Source organism: Canis lupus, chromosome 8 (genome assembly GCF_048164855.1).
Source record: "Canis lupus baileyi chromosome 8, mCanLup2.hap1, whole genome shotgun sequence".
Taxonomy (NCBI): Eukaryota; Metazoa; Chordata; class Mammalia; order Carnivora; family Canidae; genus Canis; species Canis lupus.
In genome coordinates this window covers 18031204-18050127 of record NC_132845.1, presented here as the reverse complement: position 1 = coordinate 18050127, position 18924 = coordinate 18031204, and the positions used below count along the sequence as shown (strand labels likewise).

General features: G+C 33.0%; 1 protein-coding gene across 2 annotated transcripts in view; it reads right to left on the bottom strand.

Moving 5' to 3' along the window:
* Nucleotides 1–5958: 5958 nt before the first annotated feature.
* The window catches only part of PKN2 (protein kinase N2), a 129904-nt gene continuing 116938 nt past the window's right edge, over nt 5959–18924 (bottom strand). For both annotated transcript variants that reach the window (XM_072834386.1, XM_072834387.1), the window contains 6 exons: nt 16903–16965; nt 15897–15973; nt 12167–12309; nt 8885–8992; nt 8590–8670; nt 5959–8504 (listed from right to left, as the gene is read on the bottom strand). In XM_072834386.1, coding sequence (XP_072690487.1) covers nt 8301–8504; nt 8590–8670; nt 8885–8992; nt 12167–12309; nt 15897–15973; nt 16903–16965 — 676 coding nt within the window. In that variant the 3' untranslated portion in view covers nt 5959–8300. The remainder of the gene's footprint in view (nt 8505–8589; nt 8671–8884; nt 8993–12166; nt 12310–15896; nt 15974–16902; nt 16966–18924) is intronic.

The window sequence follows — 18924 nt, the reverse complement described above, 5'->3', positions numbered from 1 at the left end:
CACTCCATCTTCTCTTATTAGAACTTAAAATTTTTGTCAATTGAATGCGTACAAATTATATCTCAGTGTTTTGTAGTTTCTGATCAGTGTTTAGACTGGGCACGTTTACTGTCCATGTGTAATGTCTGTTCCTATATTTTTAACTTTACTATGGTTTTCCTTCTTGAGGCTTAGTAATTTTTAATATATTAGCTTTCGTTCTTTCTGTTGTGATGTAAGTAATCTTTCACTTTGAGCCTTGTCTCTTCACTTTATGATGTCTTTTGATAAAAATAAGTCCTAATTTTGTGATAAATTCACCTATTTTTCTTATATTGTCTCTTTTCCTATATATGTATTTTCAATGTTTTAAAGTTTTGCTTTTGACATCTATGTTTTAATTCATTTTAATTATTTATGGTAAGACAAACCCAATTATTTTTCAACCCTTTCCACATGGATAGCCACTTTTCCTACTTCTGTTTAGGAAACATTTTTCTTTCTCCATTGACTTCTTTCTTTTAAAGATTTTATTTATGAGAGAGAGAGAGAGAGAGAGAGGCAGGCAGAGACACAGGCAGAGGGAGAAGCAGGCTCCATGCAGGGAGCCCAATGCAGGACTTGATCCTGGGTCTCCAGGATCATGCCCTGGGCTGAAGGCAGCGCTAAACCGCTGAGCCACCTGGGCTGCCGGACTTGTTTCTTCTATATATGTGTGGATTTGTTCTTGACGCTCTACTGTTCCATTTGTAATATGTATCAATATTTCATTAATTGCTATACCTTTATAACTCTTGATATCTTGTGGGGCAAATCCCCTCCTCTGTTTTTCAGAAATTTCTATCCTTTACTTTTTGCTCTTCTATATATATTTTAGAATGAGCTTATCAAGTTCTACAAAAAATTCTAATTGGAGATTCTTACTGGAGTTGAATCTGCAGAGTATTTTGAGAACTGACATCGCAAGATAAATATGTATTTGTCTTCTTTAAGGTCTTCCAGTAAAATCTAAAAAATTTTTTTACAGGTCTTGCACATCTTCTGTTAGATCTCTATATAACTTAGTTTTGTTGCTATTGTAAAGTTATGTTTTAAAAATATTATGTATTCTAATTGCTTGGTAGTATGTATACATGTCATGGACTTCCATATCTTCATCTTCTAACAAGCATTTTGGGTAAACTATGATTGCTAGTCAATTGTAATCTTTTGAGTTTTCCAGGTAGACAATCATATCTTCAAGTAACCATTTTGTTTCCTTCTTTAAATCCCTATATTCCTGAGAATAGCACAGTTCAATGTTGAAAAGTAATAATAATGGCCGGCATCTTAGTCCTATTCCTCAATTTTAAAGGGGGTACTTCCAGTATTTCCATGTATGGGATGATGGCACTGATTTTAGTTTTGTTGTTGCTTAACATAGATACCATTTATCAGTTTAAGGACCCCTCAACCCCTTTAAAAGCAGAAATGTGATCAGCTTTTTCTAAATCTATTATTTTCTTCTTTAATCTGTTAGTATGGCAAATGACAATCACAGATTTTCTAATATCAAGCAAATCTTGTATTACTAGCATAAGCCCATTTTATAGTGCCATTTTTATATATCATTGAATCTGATTTGTTATTATTTTGCTTCATATTCTTTTTAAAAATATATTTTATTTATTCATGAGAGACACAGAAAGAGAGGCAGAGACATAGGCAGAGGGAGCAGGCTCCATGCAGGGGGCCCAATGCGGGACTTGACCCCGAAACCCCAAGAGCACAACCCGAGCCAAAGGCAGATGCTCAATCACTGAGCCACCCGGGTGTCCCTGTTTCATCTTCTTTTACTAGTATTCATGAGTGAAATTTGCCAGTAACATACTCTCCCTTCTATGTTGTCTTCTAGCTTATAGGGACTTCAGAGAATGAGTTAGGAACTATAGCTTTTCCCCATTACCTCAAAAGCTTTCTATATGCTTGAAATAATCTCTTCCTTGACAGTTTGGAAGATTTCACTTGTAAAACCATCTGGATCCAATGTTTTCTTTGTGGACTTTTAATTTCTGCCTTTATTTCTTTATGTGATGAGATTACTCATTAATTTCTTCCTTTATATTTTTCAGATTATCTTTATTTTTGAATATTTATTTGCATAACTGATAGTATTTTTTTACTTTCAAGAATCTTTTTATATTTTAATTTTTAATAGCATTTCTCTCTCATTTTTCATATTTTCAGAGCTCTATTTTGTTAGAATTTTCAAGGAATAAGCTTTTGGTTTGTTTATATGTTTTTTTCTACTGTTTGTTATTTTTTCTGACTTTTTAAGCTCAGCAATTTTTAACCTTCCTCTTTTTTTTTTTTTTTTACCTTCCTTTTTCTAAAAAGCATTTAGTTTACCAAGTTCCCTGCAGGAACCACTTTTGCTGCATTTAATGACCACCATTATTTTTTTCTCTGGGCCATTAAAGGGTATTTAACATTTTTTTCAAAGCTATTTATCTATTAAAATCTATTTGTTCTAACCAGTTAGAAAACACACTTGGTATTACTATACTTTGCAGTTTTCTATGATGTCTTATGGCTCAGCTTCTATAAATGTTCCATCTATTCTTGATAAAGAATGTGTAATCTCCTAATTGCTGGATGCAGAACTCTATAAATATCCATTAGATCAAACTTTGTTTTGTTCAAACATTCTGTATGTTTCCTCTTTAAAAGGTCTATTGTCCAATAATGCAAGTTGAAACCTTCCAACTGATAGGTGCTTTTAGTAGTTCTAGCAACTTCTGCTTTAGTCTGTATTTAGGGACTATTTTATTAAATACATATACATGCTTAGAATTAGTATCTTTTTGGTGAATTGAATCTTTTATCATTATGTAGAAACACTACTCTTGGTGATATATTTTTCATGATGGGTCTAAAATCTGTTTTAATATTAAGTAGAGCTATGATAGCTATACCTTGATTTGCTTTTGCATTGTGTATTTTTTGTCATACCTTCTTTCAATTTCTCTATATACTTAGATTTTATTTTTTTTCAAAGATTTATTTATTCATGAGAGATAGAGAGACAGGCAGAGGATACACAGGCAGAGGGAGAAGCAGGTTCCATGCAGTAAGCCCGATGTGGGACTCGATCCCAGGACTTCAGGATCACGCCCTAGGCCGAAGGCAGGCGCTAAACCGCCGAGCCACCCAGGGATCCAATATACTTATATTTTAGATGTATCTTCTTGTTAATATTATAAAGCCAAGTTTTCTTTTTGAAACTATCTTGCTTTTAACTAGTAAGTTTGCTCCATTTACAATTATTTTGATTATCAGTATATTTGAATTTATTTCTACCATCTTCTTGGTTTGAAATTTATATGCATGATATTCTTTTCATGAATATCCCTGACGTTTTATGATGTACATTTAACTAAAGTTAATCAACACCTTGACACCCCAATACAACAGAATACTTCACTTCATCTCTGATCTTCCCTATCTCAACGGTCTTACTACTGCTGTCTAGAATTTATTGACTTAAAATAAACAAGTCATCTATTGAGTTGTGTTTATTTTTATTTACTTAAGTGTTTTACCATTTTATTTTTTCATAAGCCTGTTTTGGTCTTAGATCATCATTTTAGGATCATTTTCCTTCTTCTTGAAGTACTTCTTTTAGAGTAGGACTCTTGAGAGTAAGTAAACCCTTCTTTAAAAAACTTTCATTGGCTCTTAACCTAATTTCACTTGCTATACAATTCCAAGCTGATGTTTTCTAATGCTCTAAAGAGAATATCCTACTACTTTCACTGTTAATATTGAGAAATCAGCTGTTAGTCTTTCTTTACAGACAATTTAGTTCTTTCTCTTCTGGGTTTTCAAGGTGTTGACTGCGTGGTTTCACTACAATGGTTCTTTGTATACATTTATTTATATTTATCCTTTATGGAGACTATTTTGTACTATTTAGTAATCTCTGCAGCCCTTATCTCTGCAAATACCATCTTGCTTCCATTCTTTCCTCTTGGGTCTCCACTCAATTTTCCCTATCTTTTAATCTTCTTTTCGTGTTTTCCATCTCTTTATCTATTTGGAATTGATTTTTGAGATACATCATTTAGTTCTCCAGTTCTTTCTTCAGCTATCTCTTCTGCTGTTAACCACCCTTTACTAAGTTTCAAATTTGATCAATGATATTTTTCATTTTTGGAGTTTAAAAATGTTAATTTCTCTAAAATTTCATTTTACTTGTTTATCCTCATAGTTTTAGGTATATAAACATTTTGTACAGGGGATCCCTGGGTGGCGCAGCGGTTTGGCACCTGCCTTTGGCCCAGGGCGCGATCCTGGAGACCCGGGATCGAATCCCACATCAGGCTCCCGGTGCATGGAGCCTGCTTCTCCCTCTGCCTGTTGTGTCTCTGCCTCTCTCTCTCTGTATGACTATCATAAATAAATTAAAAAAAATGTTTAAAGAAAAAAAAACCATTTTGTACATAGCTATTTTATATCTGAGAATTCAAATCTTTGAAATCTTTCAGAGGGGATATGTAAATTTGCTACTTTGTTAAGCTCTCATTCAAGTTAGTTTGCTGTCTCTTGTGTGTTTGGCTATCTTTAACTATGTATTATTTGGTCTTAATTTGTGGAAGTCCTATGTTCCCATTCTGGAGAAGCTTTCTTCAAAAAGCATTTCATTTTACTAGTAGAAAAATAGTGACTTGCAAACTAGAACTTGAGCGCCTCTAGAGGATTTTAACTCAAAACATAAGTACTGCTATTGCAAGGTTTATCATCTTCATAATGGTGTAACTATAAGGAATCCATCCTTGGTAAATTCATTTCCTGAATGCCAGAATGTCCAAAGCTAGCTCCTTGCCATTCTGGCTCTTACCCTCTTTCCAACTTCCTACTTCTCTGGTCCACTCTGTGGACTCAGCTTGCAATTTCAACCTGTGAGTGCTCTCATATTTGTGCTTGAGTACTCCTTAATTCGTAGGTGCTAAAGCTCCAGCTTATCCAGATTGAATCTCAAGTGTGTCTGTTTTGAGGTAAGGGGTTGCCAGACACCACTCTTACCTTTAGTGAGACCAGCAGTGCCTCAAATTATGTGTCTTATTGGAGGTCTTAGGAGCTTAGTCATGATACAAGAAGTGGAAATCATGCAAGATTTTTGACACTTTGAAGTTACTTAAGAACTTACCTCTATTTTATATGTATAGATTTATATATGTATATTTATAAATACATATATTTATATACATATAAGGCCACTACCTCAGAGATACATTAGATTTCAAAAGAGAGCTAGAAAGTAAGTAAGAATTCTAATTAAGATTATGATCTAAGAATTGGTATTTGTTCTTTTGGGCTTCTCATACTCACCCTCAGTTGCTTTGGGAAGATCAGCAACACCTGTAAAAATTTTGTTAGATTTGAATCAGCTTTCACCTAATTAACATATAATGAAATTTCACTGTGACCTCAGTTTGTGTTATAGGGTTAGCATGGATCATTTTATATTCCTAAAATATTCCATTTGCAATATTTGAATAAGATGACTATAAAATGACTAGCATTTTGTTTTCATTTGCCTGTTTTCTGAAAGGTCAGGTCCTAAAATAAAGTTAACTTCAAACAAGAGAATACTACATATATTACTGGTGCTTGCATTTTAATGCACACTGTTTTTCATTTATTAAGACTCTGATCTTTTTTCACCTTTCTATCCTCAGTGTGTAGCACACTGATGGTATCCTATAATATCCACTGAATAAAAGACATTATTGATCTTACAGAAGTAGAATGCAAACTTTCCCCATTACTAACAGTGAAGTGGACAATTTGCTCTGAATCAGATTTTGCCCTACCAAGACAAAAAGCACTTGCAAGAAAGCTAAGCAGTTAGTCTTTGAGATCTTGAGTATAGTTGAGCTAAGACATACTTTGACCAACAGGAAGTTTCCAAAAGGAAATAATACTTAAAAACCAAAGTTACAAATTATAATCTATTTAAACTTTAATTTGTGCATTTGTGGTAATTTATGACTGCAAAACACTTTTTCTTAGAATGACATAAAGGCACATTTCATTTGAATGCATAGTGTACCATTCTAAAATATACTAATAATTTCCTTACAAAGTGCTTGAGCAGTCACTTACACATACAGTAATAGCAAAATATATTTACACTCTATAGTTTAAAATTTTTAAATCTGACTAAAATATATATATATATTTTAAAAACTACAGAAAATATTAGTGCTTTCTTCAGCTTAATTGTGTGATATACCCTGCCCTCTAATCTTTTTAGTGATTGACTTTAATTAAAAATTTCTGTACACTGTGTAGTTACAAAATGCTATGTCAGTTTTTAATGCTAAAAGCCTATTTTAGACATTGCTTTCTATGCATATTTGAGAACCAGAAAAGGTGAGCAGACTGTACCTCAAAAGTATTTAGTGTTTTTTTAATGTGCTAACACTGTAAATTCGCCAATTAAGATAAGATCCTCTACTGTCCTTTAATGAGGAAGTTAACTGGCATTTTAAAATAACTTTAAATAACATATCCTTCCCTCTTTCTCTAAGATTCCCCCCCAAAGAATCTTGGGTAATAATCAATTTGGATGGAAATATGAATTATCTCTGAACAATTTTAATTGTTCTCAGAGTACACAAAAATATGCCAACACACCCTAGCAAGACTGAAATATTTATAAATCTTCTATAAATCAATGTGCTTTTATGTTTCTCATAGAATTTAAATTTGAATAATTTTTAAGACATGAGATCACTGTGATTAAATGGTTAATTCAGTATGGTTAGTTAACAACTTGCTATTCCTGAGATATGGTGATCCTAACATGCTGAGCATGGAATCAAAGATGTTATTATTGAACTAAGGAAAAACAGTGAGGTCATAGACTAGGAGGAAAAGAATGAAAAAACTAACAAAAAGAAAAAACCAAAAAAACTCCAGGCAAGTGGAAGAGTCATGGCTTGCCAAAAGACTTTCCTATAAGAGCATTAAAAAAAAGCCACAAATGGATCCTCTGAAAAGTTGTAAAAGGTATTTGATCAAATTATTTTTGAGACTTTTGAGGTACAGCTTTAGTGTTATAATAGTTTTTATAAAATATAGACTGTTTTATCAAAAATATTTATACATTCTGTTACAATATATTGCTTTTGCCCTCAGTAACTGCCAATATAAAATCTGGATCCAGTAGCCTAAAATGTACAAATGCACTTAACGTAAATGCTGGAGTTTGAGGTGTCTGCTTGGCCACTGTACAAAAGTGATGAAGGGGTGAAATTAAATAATAAACCTACAACACAGAATACATTACAACTTGCACATATACATGTTCACAGCATGTATACAATGATAATCCCTATGTTTTAACAGATATAGTTCCCTTCTACAGTAGACATAACAGATAAATTGGGTTGGTAAATGTACAATGAATATCAAAAAAGGAGTAATTAGTTCACTGATTTTGGAAGAAGGTATGATTGAACATATTAACTGTCTAGACTTTGGGAATGCATACGGGTAATACAGTATCTTGGTTCAGGCTAATCAGAAGTCCTCATTCTTAAAATTTTAAGTAAATGCTGATGTTTTAGTTGTTCCTGTTTCAACATGGTTTAATAAACAAAAAATTGTTTGGCAAGTAGCTCTGTTGGAAGGCTATGAGGCTCTATTACATGGTTGGAAAGATAAGGCAATAAAAATTTTCTCCTAATAAATATAGAAAATTTATAAAACAAGATATCAAGTTGTTTTTTTTTAAAAGCCAAAAAAGGAGCACAAACTACCACTACATTTTTTTGATATTACAGTAATTTCATTAAAAAAATAAGAGCATTTGCCTTATTCAAACAATTACTATGTGTGAATAATAACAGCATCCCAAGCCCTTTTTGTTCTTTTTTTGTAAAATATAGCTAAATGACATGAAATGATTAATCTTCCTTACACTTAAGGCAGGCATAAGGAATAGATAGGGACTGTGGAAAAGTGGTTGTTTTTTTTCTTTCTTTAAAAAATAGACTATTGATCCAAAAGTATTCATTTGTGATAGGTTTTCATGGCCGATGTTCATTCCACTTAAACTCCATGAAACTGTTTCCAGTGCTCAGATTTACGTTGAAAATACATTAAGAAGCCACTTTCAAGAAGGTTTTAGAATAGTACTTTTAAAGACATCTTCATGTGTTTAAACAAAAAAACTCAGAAGCTACTGGTGGCACAGACAGCAAATGAAGGGTTGCTATTGTTAAGAGGTCTTCTTGTGAGTTAGTGTGCTTGGTTTCACAGTGTCTAGGAACTTAACACCAATCAGCAATGTAGTCAAAATCTCTGAACATTTCTTGCTCCTCTTCTGAAAGTATCCTTGGTTCTCGAGGTGGAGTCAGAATAGGTGCCTCTGAGGTAAATTCATCATCAAAATTACTAACATCTTCTCGTCCTCTAATGGTAGGTACAAACGGTGGCTTGACTTTTTTGTCCATGAGAGCACTCCAATCAATTAGCTAGATTGCAAAATATAAAATAACCAGTTTAGTTTCCTATATCTAATTGCTAGTTTCACAAAAAATTTTAAACTTTCACACTTACCCGGAAAAATGGGTGCTTTTTTACATCCTCTGCATCTTTCTCACCAGCTCCAAGGCGCCGCTCAGGATTTCTTCTTAATAGCTAATGCAACATAAAGTATAAAAGTTAAAATAAAACCAGTGACTTCGTTGATAAAGATTCTCATAACCTACAAAGATTTAATGTTTTTTTCTTATGTGTTTGTCTAAACTATGCAACATCTATGAAGTGAAAAATAAAAACCTTCTAAAATTCTAATTGAGAAATGTCCTTCAATATAAGAAATTTAAACAGTTTATAAATCATTAATTCTTACCCTTCTCATTATCGATATGGCTTCTGTAGATAAGAACCTTGGGTACCTTACTTCATCATTTACAATACTGTCAAAAACCTCCTCTTCATCATCTCCAGGAAAGGGAGACTAGAAGAAATATCTTTGAGTAAGTCAAAATGAATTTCAAAAAATCTTATCACTCATCCAAAGTACAGCTAAGAACCAGGTAGTGAGGAAATACCAAAACACCAAACAAAGACTACAAGAAGTCAGAATAGATAGATCTATTATCCAGATGATATATCACATAGTCTCATTGAAATCTTCTTCAACTTTATTTCCCAGACCTTAATAGCAAATTTGGTTATATTAGTAATACAATCTTTCATTTAATTCCATTCTATTTTATTTCATTCATGTATCTGGCCTAACAGTCAATATTTTGAGTGCTACTAGATAGTGAAAATCATTTAGATTATCGACATGTTCCTCAAGAAGCTCAATCTTGTGGAAAGACAGAAGGAAATGGGTAAATACAGTAATAAGTGTTACCATAGAAGCAGAGAGTTTGTGGGAATACATTTAATATGGATGTGCTTTGAATGTCATCACAGTCAATAACAAATTAATTAGCAAAACACAATAGGAGATTTAAAGGTATAATGACTGCACTAAGAAGCAGATGCCAACGAAATTACACTCAAAAGCATACATTAGGCTTTTTTAACTTAAGCCTGATATACAACCAGTCTTAGGGTATCTCAGGAAGCAGAGTTTAAAGTAATGACCCTAAGTCATAAAAAAGTAGTTAAATTACATTCAGTATAACCATTTGATGCACAAAGGGACAAGCTAAACCATGTTGAAATGTGGCTATGAAATATGGCTTATTACCTCACAATCTGAGAGGACTTAAGATTTACTTCTTCTTTACAGGCTTACTTCCTGTTAAGTTATTAATGATTAAGGACCAAAGAGAAAGCAATACTACTGGAAAGAGAAAGATCTTTGATCTGAATCTATGAAAATGAATTTAGAACCCAACTTCCTAAAGCTGAGCTGCCAATTTTATTGCTCTTATCTAAGGAAATTTCAAACTTTTCAATGATCATAACCTTAGTTTTGTTCATTCACTCACTCAGAATAGATAAATCAAATAGATAAATCAAATATCTACTATGTGGGATAATATAATTTCTTTCTGGGATTGAGGCAGCTGCAAATTAGAGGAAAATTCTATTTCACATGGATTCTCAATCAGAATTTCAAGTGGTAACACAAAGCATTGGTCTCTCTGATCAATTTTGTATTTAAAAAATACAAATCCTTGAATAGTGAAGATATACCCACATATTCATTAAGGTGTTAAAGTTCCTTGTTTCTGCAAATCGATTATAAGCTAGTAGAACTAACAACAGAATGCTAACAAATGTGTTTTAAGCAAATATAAAAAGAATGCAATGGTCTGTTCAGTATCTAAGCTTACTTTAAACTTCTCTGATACTTTCATTCTCATTTGGCACTGGGAAAGAGGACCTAGTATGTTAGTTTATTCCTGGAGTCTTTCTAGTTCTCAAAACCCAAAGAAACATAAATACAAATTTCAAAAACAAATTTGAAAATGCATGATATATCCAGTGAGTTTTCAATTATTTGTAATAATAGAGAAATTAGATATAAACTTTAGCCAAACCTTTTATCACAGTTAGTAGTTACTGCTAAAATTTTACCAACGCTATAAAATTATAAAGTATAAAAAAATTATAAAGTATGATGGTTAAGTTTTAAGTTCAGTTCTTATCCCAACTATCCTCTTACAAAGGTGCTAAAGAGAACGGATATTGCAATAAAAATTTGTGATGGAAGAGCTGAATCCCTTGTCTTTTATATTCTTGTAATTAGGAGGTTAATCAATTAGAGGCTCTTTTAAAAAAATATAGAACAGGAGCTTCATTTGTCCATTGCAAAGTTTTCCAGTCATTTTAGGATAGGAGGAGATAGAATCAACTGGTTCTTAATTCTGTAGTATTTTATAATAAACTCACATTTTTTGCCTATCAGCTCTAATATGTGGAATAAATTTTAAGCAAGCATATAATTTTTGGTAACTTAATTCCACACTCTGACGTAGCAAAGCATAATGGTTTAGAGAGGTTCTTAAAACAGAGAGCCTTAAAAATCCCAGCTCCATCACACGAGAGCTCTGTGACTTCAAGCACGTTATTAACTTCTTTGTGCCTCCATTTATATACCTTAAAATGGGCCTAAGACTAGTATTGAGCTTGTTAAAGTTTGCTGAAAAGCTAAATGAGCTAATATTTGTAAAGTAAATAAAATAGTGCCTGGCACATGGTAAACATTTTAATTAGCTATTTCTTTTCCTCTTCTAAGTATCCACTCCAATTTGACATACCAAAAGGGCTATCGTTTGGATGGATTAAAATCCTTTGTCTGGAACAAATATCATTAAATGATAATACTTTGGAAATTTCTGACATTCAATAATTTGGTCAATCATTTATTCAGCTACTAATTTATTCATGCTTAGAATGTTCAAAGAAGATTGCTGGTACTGGGAAACCGGCAAAATAATGAACCAACCTCATTTTTTACAACCCCAAATCAGTAAGCCCCTCTAAGCAGTTTTCAATGACTTGTCTAAATATTTACCCTTTCCCAATTCCACTCTATCATTTCCAACAATTTATAACAAAATAGACTAGCCAATTCTTGCTGCTTTATTAGATATAACTCACCGTTTCCTAAGGAGTGACAATTTCTGTGTAAAACTAAGCTATCTCCATAAATTGATTATTTTTTTCAGAGAGAGAGAGAGAGAGAGAGAACACATGCATGAGTAGGGGTGTGGGGGGGAACAGAAGGAGAGGGAGAGAATCTTATGCAGACTCCATGCTGAGCAAGGAGCTGGATGCAGAATTTGATTTCATGATGGAGATCTTGACCTAAGCTGAAACCAAGAATCAGACACTTAATCGACTGAGCCACATAGGTGCCCCCTCCCCCGAAGAAATTTAAGTTAATCTAAAAAAAAACAGGAGGGGAAAAATGTTAATCTTTTTAACTCTGAGGTACTGTTTTTGAAGATAATATGTATTTTGATCAACACACAGCTGACTTTTTGTTACAGGTATAGAGGTATAGAGTACAAGATAGAATCATAGGCAATTATTAGTATATTATAAATGTGTATAAAACTTAAGTTCTACTTATGCGGGAGACATTAAGTCATTTATAAATGACATCTTTTGTTCTTTCAGTCATCTTTCCTCATTTCTCTCTCATCTATTTTATACTGCTTACCTCACCAACGAGCATTTCATATATAAGAACACCAAGTCCCCACCAATCTACAGCCCTTGTATAGGATGTTTCTGTTAATACTTCTGGGGCAAGAAATTCAGGAGTGCCACAAAATGTGCTTGTTCTATCTCCATATCCCATTCCTGAAAAGGTAAAATTTAAGTATTTGTTAGCAAAGAAAAAACCTAGATGATAGATAAAACATCAGACTATATCCCTAGGAAACAAAATTAAATTTCCACATTTGTGTATGGTGATCAAACTCAAGATATATCAGACTTCTAAAGAAAATATTAGGACTGGTGTAGAGAAAACTGTGCAATAGTTAACTCTACTATTTAATTAATAGGTAAAAATAAATATTTTGGTCAATCATTTACTCAGCTACTAATTTATTCATGCTTAGAATGTTCAAAGTTAAGTTAACAAGGGTATTAAGGGTAATAAAATTTTTATATTTCATTTTACTTATTTTCTCTCTTGTCATTACTTTAGAAGTGATGCTAAGAAGTTATAACAAAAAACTGATTTTTAGCTTCAATTTCTATTATCTTTCAAATTCAGTCTTTCAAATATTTTATTTGGTTCATTAGAAAAATAACATTTGGTATAGAAAATACCAAAAAAGCAAATCCTTGGATAACTAGGAGTTAGCCATCAAAACAACCTTGAAAAAGAAAAACAAAACTAGAGTTATCACAATTCCAGATTTCAAGTTATACTACAAAGCTATAGTAATCAAAACATTATAGTACTGGCACAAAAACAAACACACAGATCAATGGAACAGGTAGAAAGCCCCAGAAACAAACCCACAATTATATGGCCAATTAATCTTCAACAAAAGAGGCAAGAATATGCAATGGGAAAAAGAAAGTCTCTTCAACAAATGGTGCTGGGAAAACTGGTCAGCTACATGCAAAAGAATGAAACTGGACCACTTTCTTACATCATACAATAAACTCAAAAGGGATTAAAGACCTAAATGTGAAACCTGAAATTATAAAAATCCTAGAAGAGAGCACAGGCAGTAAGTTCTCTGATAATAGCCATAGCAAAGTCTTTCTACATACGTCTGAGACAAGGGAAATAAAAGCAAGTGTAGGGGCACCTGGGTGGCTCAGTGGTTGAGCGTCTGCCTTTGGCTCAGGTTGTGATCCCAGGGTCCTGGGATCCAGTCCTGCATCATGCTCCCTGCATGGAGCCTGCTTCTCCCTCTGCCTGTGTCTCTGGCCTCTCTCTCTGTGTCTCTCAGGAATAAATAAATAAATAAGTAAAATCTTTAAAAAAATTTAAAAAAGCAAGTGTAAACTATTGGGACTACATGAAAATAAAAACTTCTATACCAAACCATAAACCAAAGTATAAGACAGACTATTGAATGGGAGAAGATATTTGCAAAGGACAATCTGATAAAGGGTTAGCATCCAAAATATATAAAGAACTGATACAACTCAATACCTGAAAAACAAATAATCCAATTAAAAGATGGGCAGAAGACATGAATAGATATTTCTACAAAGAAGACATACAGATGACTAATAGACACATGAAAAGAGGCTCAACATCACTCATCATCAGGGAAAAAAACAAATCAAAACCACAATGAGATACCACCTCACACCTGTCAGAATGGTTAAATTAAAAAACACAAGAAACAAGTGTTGGCGAGAATCTGGAGAAAAAAGAACCCTTATGCACTGTTGGTGGGAATGTAAATTGGTGCAGCCACTGTGGAAAACAGTATGGAGGTTCTCCAAAAAATTAAAAATAGAACTACCTTATGATCCAGTAATCACACTACTGGGTATTTGCCCAGAGAATATAAAAACACTCAAACAATTTAAAAGGATATATGAACCCCTATGTTTATTTATAATATTCAAAATATGGACGTAGCCCAAGTGTCCATTGATAGATAAATGGATAAAGAAGATGTACACACACACACACACACACACACACACACACACAATACGGAATCTTATTTAGTCATAAAAAGGAATGAAATCTTGCTATTTGTAATAACATGGATGGAGCTAGAGAGTATAATGCTAATTGAAATAAGTCAGAGAGAGACAAATACATAAGGTTTCACTCGTGTGGAATTTAAGAAACAAAACAAATGAACAAAGGGAAAAAGAGACAGAGAGACAGAGGCAGAGACACAGGCGGAGGGAGAAGCAGGCTCCATGCAGGGAGCCTGATGTGGGACTCGATCCCAGGACTCCAGGATCACACCCTGGGCCGAAGGCAGGCACTCAACTGCTGAGCCACCCAGGGATCCCGATGGTCAGATTTTTATTTACATGGGCCCTTTTTCCATTTTAGCAACTACATGACAGGTTGATTTGAAGCAGAAAAAAAATCTAGAGAGAGGAAAGGCAAAGAGGCTATTAGTTTTGTCAAACAAGAGGATAGCTAGCAATAGTAGAGGGGAAATGAAACATTTAAGAAATATTAAGAAGGCAGATGTCAGCACAGTTTGGCTATTAATTTGATGTGGAAAAGTGAAGAGAACAGAATCCAAGATAATAACACATTTTCAAGTTGGGAGCCTGAGAAGACTGTGGCACCATCAACTACAAACTAGACTATTTGAAAAAAAGAAATGATTTTGGTTTGTATAGTGTTAGAGATAACTACTAACCAAAGCTGTCAAGTAGATAGTTGAATATATATGTTAGGAAAGGAATAATGGATCTGGTAATTATTAGCATATTGCCTGTAGTTAAAAACTAGCAGTGAAGAGCAATAGGCTAAGGACAAATTCTGGGGAACAAAAGCATTTATATCAGCAGTGTTCAATACAAGGAAATCCAGTAAGAGAAAAAAAGTATTACTGGATTCAGATTAAGAGGTTGGTGGGTAACTGATGGAAATATATTTACAAATTCACTCATTCATTCACCCAATTACTTATATTAATCAAACATTCACTGAATACTTAAGATGTGTCAAGTACTATGTTATATATGCTCTATGGAAACAAAGCTGAATAAGAAACAAGAAGCTACCCAGTGTAGAAGGAAGACATAGACAATGTTCACTACAATGCAATGTATTAAATGTCAAGATGAGAGTACCTATTTACTATATGCCACATATCTCCAATTCTCAAAATACTCTTAAACAAGAAGAATTATATTCATTTTATATCTGAGGACACAAACTGAACGAGGTTCCAAAGTAATTCATCCCAAAACACAGTAAGAGGCAAAGCCAGGATTCAAACCTAGGGCTGTCTGTTGCCTAAGCCTACAGTCTTTACACTTTTCTCACCTCTGATTCACATTTCCCCAGTTTATTTATTTATTCACTTTTGAATATGGAGAAAGGATTCTGAAATATATGTGTATTTTCTTCTTATTTAAAAACATTTTAAGTTTTAAGAAGCTGGAGAAAAGTTATTAGGCCTATGTAATGTACTCTGTACAGTCTCGGAAAAGTAAAAAATTTGGTACTTAACCAATGTTTTTTCAGAGTAGTGACAGAATCATTAATCATACAAAGAGGATCTTAGGTTTTATACTGTGATTTCTGAAAACCTAACCTTATTTCGTATCCAAAAAATTTTTAATTATGTGATAATCAAGTCACACAAACAGTCCATAATATCTTAGTAAAGAATCAATTAAAGTTAGAAATATATTTTACTTTTCATAGACAAACTTGGAAAGTACCAAAGTACAAAGGGATAGTAATCTATTAGAAAGGGAACTCCAATTACCTTCTTTGCAAAGACCAAAATCAGCAATTTTCACAAAGCCTTCTGTATCTAGCAATAAGTTATCCAATTTCAAATCTCTGTTCAGGATTTAAAAAAAAAAAAAAGCAAAATGAAAATGTATTTTAAAACATAAAAGGAGTTCAAGCATTTTTAACTCTGGTTCTATTAATTTGTTATTTGTGATAAATCTGACTTAGACTAAGTTTGAAGTTTGCTAACACACCACTCATAGGAAAAAACTCAAGCTGACACTATTAATAAAGTATCAAGAGGGCTGGTTTAACCTTCTAAGAGAATAATGCAAAGTAAAGAGAAAGCTATCTATCTATACTAATAGATTTAAAAGTCAAAAATATCTTATCCTTTAAGTAAACTCAGACCATGAGGAAACCCTTACCTTGAAAATATTGTTAGAAGTTTGAATAAACTAATGTTTTTAGTTTTCTAATTCTTACGCCATGGCCTTCCTGAATTTGTCTAATCCAGAGCAATACTATTCGACATGTAGTCCATTGCTTGGCTACTGGGCTAGTAATAAATAGTTACTAGCAACCTGATAAAGAACTTCCACTAATATATCAGGTATGCCACCAAGTACAGTATTTAGTTCAGAGCAATACTTAAGGAAGATATTTTATACTCTGACACAAGCTACTTATTTTATCATGGACAAATTTTGAGTAGAATTGGTCTATCAAAGTTTTTTGCAGTAGATCAGTTGAACATAAAATAATCACCAGAATGAATACTGTTGGTGAATTTGTCATAGGTCAACTTACAATTTTTAGTTAGGTAATACGCAGAAGAACAAGAACAAAGAGGTTCATCATATAATTACTGTGTTAACTATTTCTTTGAAAATTGGAACTTAACATTTTTAGAGGTCACTTATCATTTGAAAGAGAAAATTAAAAAGCTGATTAAACACAAAATATCCTTCTTAAATTATTTTTAACTCAAATTCACACCAAGGTAAGCCATTAGAAAGTATCAAAACTTTACTCACCTATAAACAATTTTGTGTTCATGTAAATACTGCAACCCAAGAACTACACATGCAGCATAAAATCTGTTTGAAGAAATAAATCAAAAGAAATTTAATAAATTCCACTGCTCTCGAATCCCAGTTTATACTTTTATGCTTCAAAGCAGAATTCTGTAGTTAATTAATTTCACCAATATTTATTTAGTCCTTACTATGTGCTAGACACAGTAAGATATATGCTAAATATCAGGGGTAAAATTAAAAAGTAAGAAAAATACGATCTCTACAAAGGAAGCCATTAACTTTGCCTAGGGGTGGTGTCACTAAAATCCTTAGAGTAGACATTTGATCCTGAGAAATTGCAATCTACATTAAGGGCACGAGGACAGTGTGAAAGGTAGAACTGCTTAAATACAGGGCATTTATTCCCTAAGAGGGAAAGCAAAAGAGATGTAAAACGCATAACGTTTGACAATCAATAACAAGTTTGTTGTGGCTGAAGTAAGAATGGGGAAGAAGTGGAAGACAAGGCTGAAAAGATACCCTGGGATAACGTTGTGAAGGACCCCTGAATGTCATATTATGGATACTGAAATTTCTTTTCTTAGCAATAGAGAATCACACAATTTAAATCAGAGAATGATCATATTTACACCAAATGGGACCATAATTTGGGAGAATTTAAAAATGCAAATATTTAGAAATAATTATACATTAGCTCTTAAAATTATTTGTTGAAAGTTTAAAGAATTCAGCTGAAGTCCATTAAAACAGATATGAATCTAAAATTGCTTAAGGTAGTTTTTTTTTCTTTTTAAAGATTTTATTTATTTATTCATTATAGACACAGAGATAGAGGCAGAGACATAGGCAGAGGGTTGGAAGCCTGTGGGGTACTTGACCCAGGACCCTGGGATCACGCCCTGAGCTGAAGGCAGGAGCTCAAACACTGAGCCACCCAGGCGTCCCAAGGTAGTTATTTTAATACTTAAGTTTTTAGCAAACTTATTTTGGTGACAAAACAATATTATAGCAATTATAAAAATACCTTGATTTATCTTTTATTTCATTTTTTGCAAACAAACTGCCCAAATGATACTCAACAAATAATGGGTATGTTGTTTAAAATAAATATTTCCCTGAACGCTTATATACCATGTGTCAGGTACTATGTTGGGTATTTTCACTTATCAGCCTATTTAACCTTCAAATCAAGCCTTTAAATCTTTTACAAAAGCAGAAAATGAAGCTTTCAGAGAGTAACTCATTTGTCTAATGGTGCACAGCTAGGAAACAAACTATTTTTGATACTACAGTCTTGGTCAATAAAAATTCACTCATCACCTAGTATGTGCCAACCACACTTCTAGGTGTCCCACACAGAATAGACATTATCCTCCCTTTGAGTGAGGGGAGACAGGCAATAAAAACATAAAAAATAAACAGATAATTCCAGGTAGAAATAAAGTGAGATGGAGATAATAAAATAGAAAATAGAATAGGATGATCTGATTTGGACATTAATCATGTAGTGGTATTTTTGATATGGTACTCAGGAAAGCATTTCAAAGAAATAGCATTTGAGGTGAGATCTGATCTAATCTAATGGGATCTTATAAGAGGGGAAGTATTTCAGATTTGAAGTATTACAATATAGCAATTTATTCTTATATTCAATTGGGCTTAACAGTTTTGTTTGTAATATGACCTGTATTTGCAGCATAAACAAAGTTCCTTAGGATAGAATTGAATTAAATTTCTTTTAAAAAGGGCAGAGCATAGCAAAATAAAAACAAATTTCCATGTTCAGTTAGCACAGGCTAGATATAGTCTAGATGCTCTGCTTTTTTTTTTTTTTTTTAGATGCTCTGCTTTTAATTCTTAAATATTCAGTAAAGACTTCTACTTTCTGGCTTTTGTCTTCTTTTTGAAAGCTTCACTAACCATCAGAACTAATCCCTCTATTTCTTCATCTGAAATGTGAAGGTACAAGTGTACTCCTATTTGCTCTATATACTTCTAATCATCATGTTGAGAATCAAA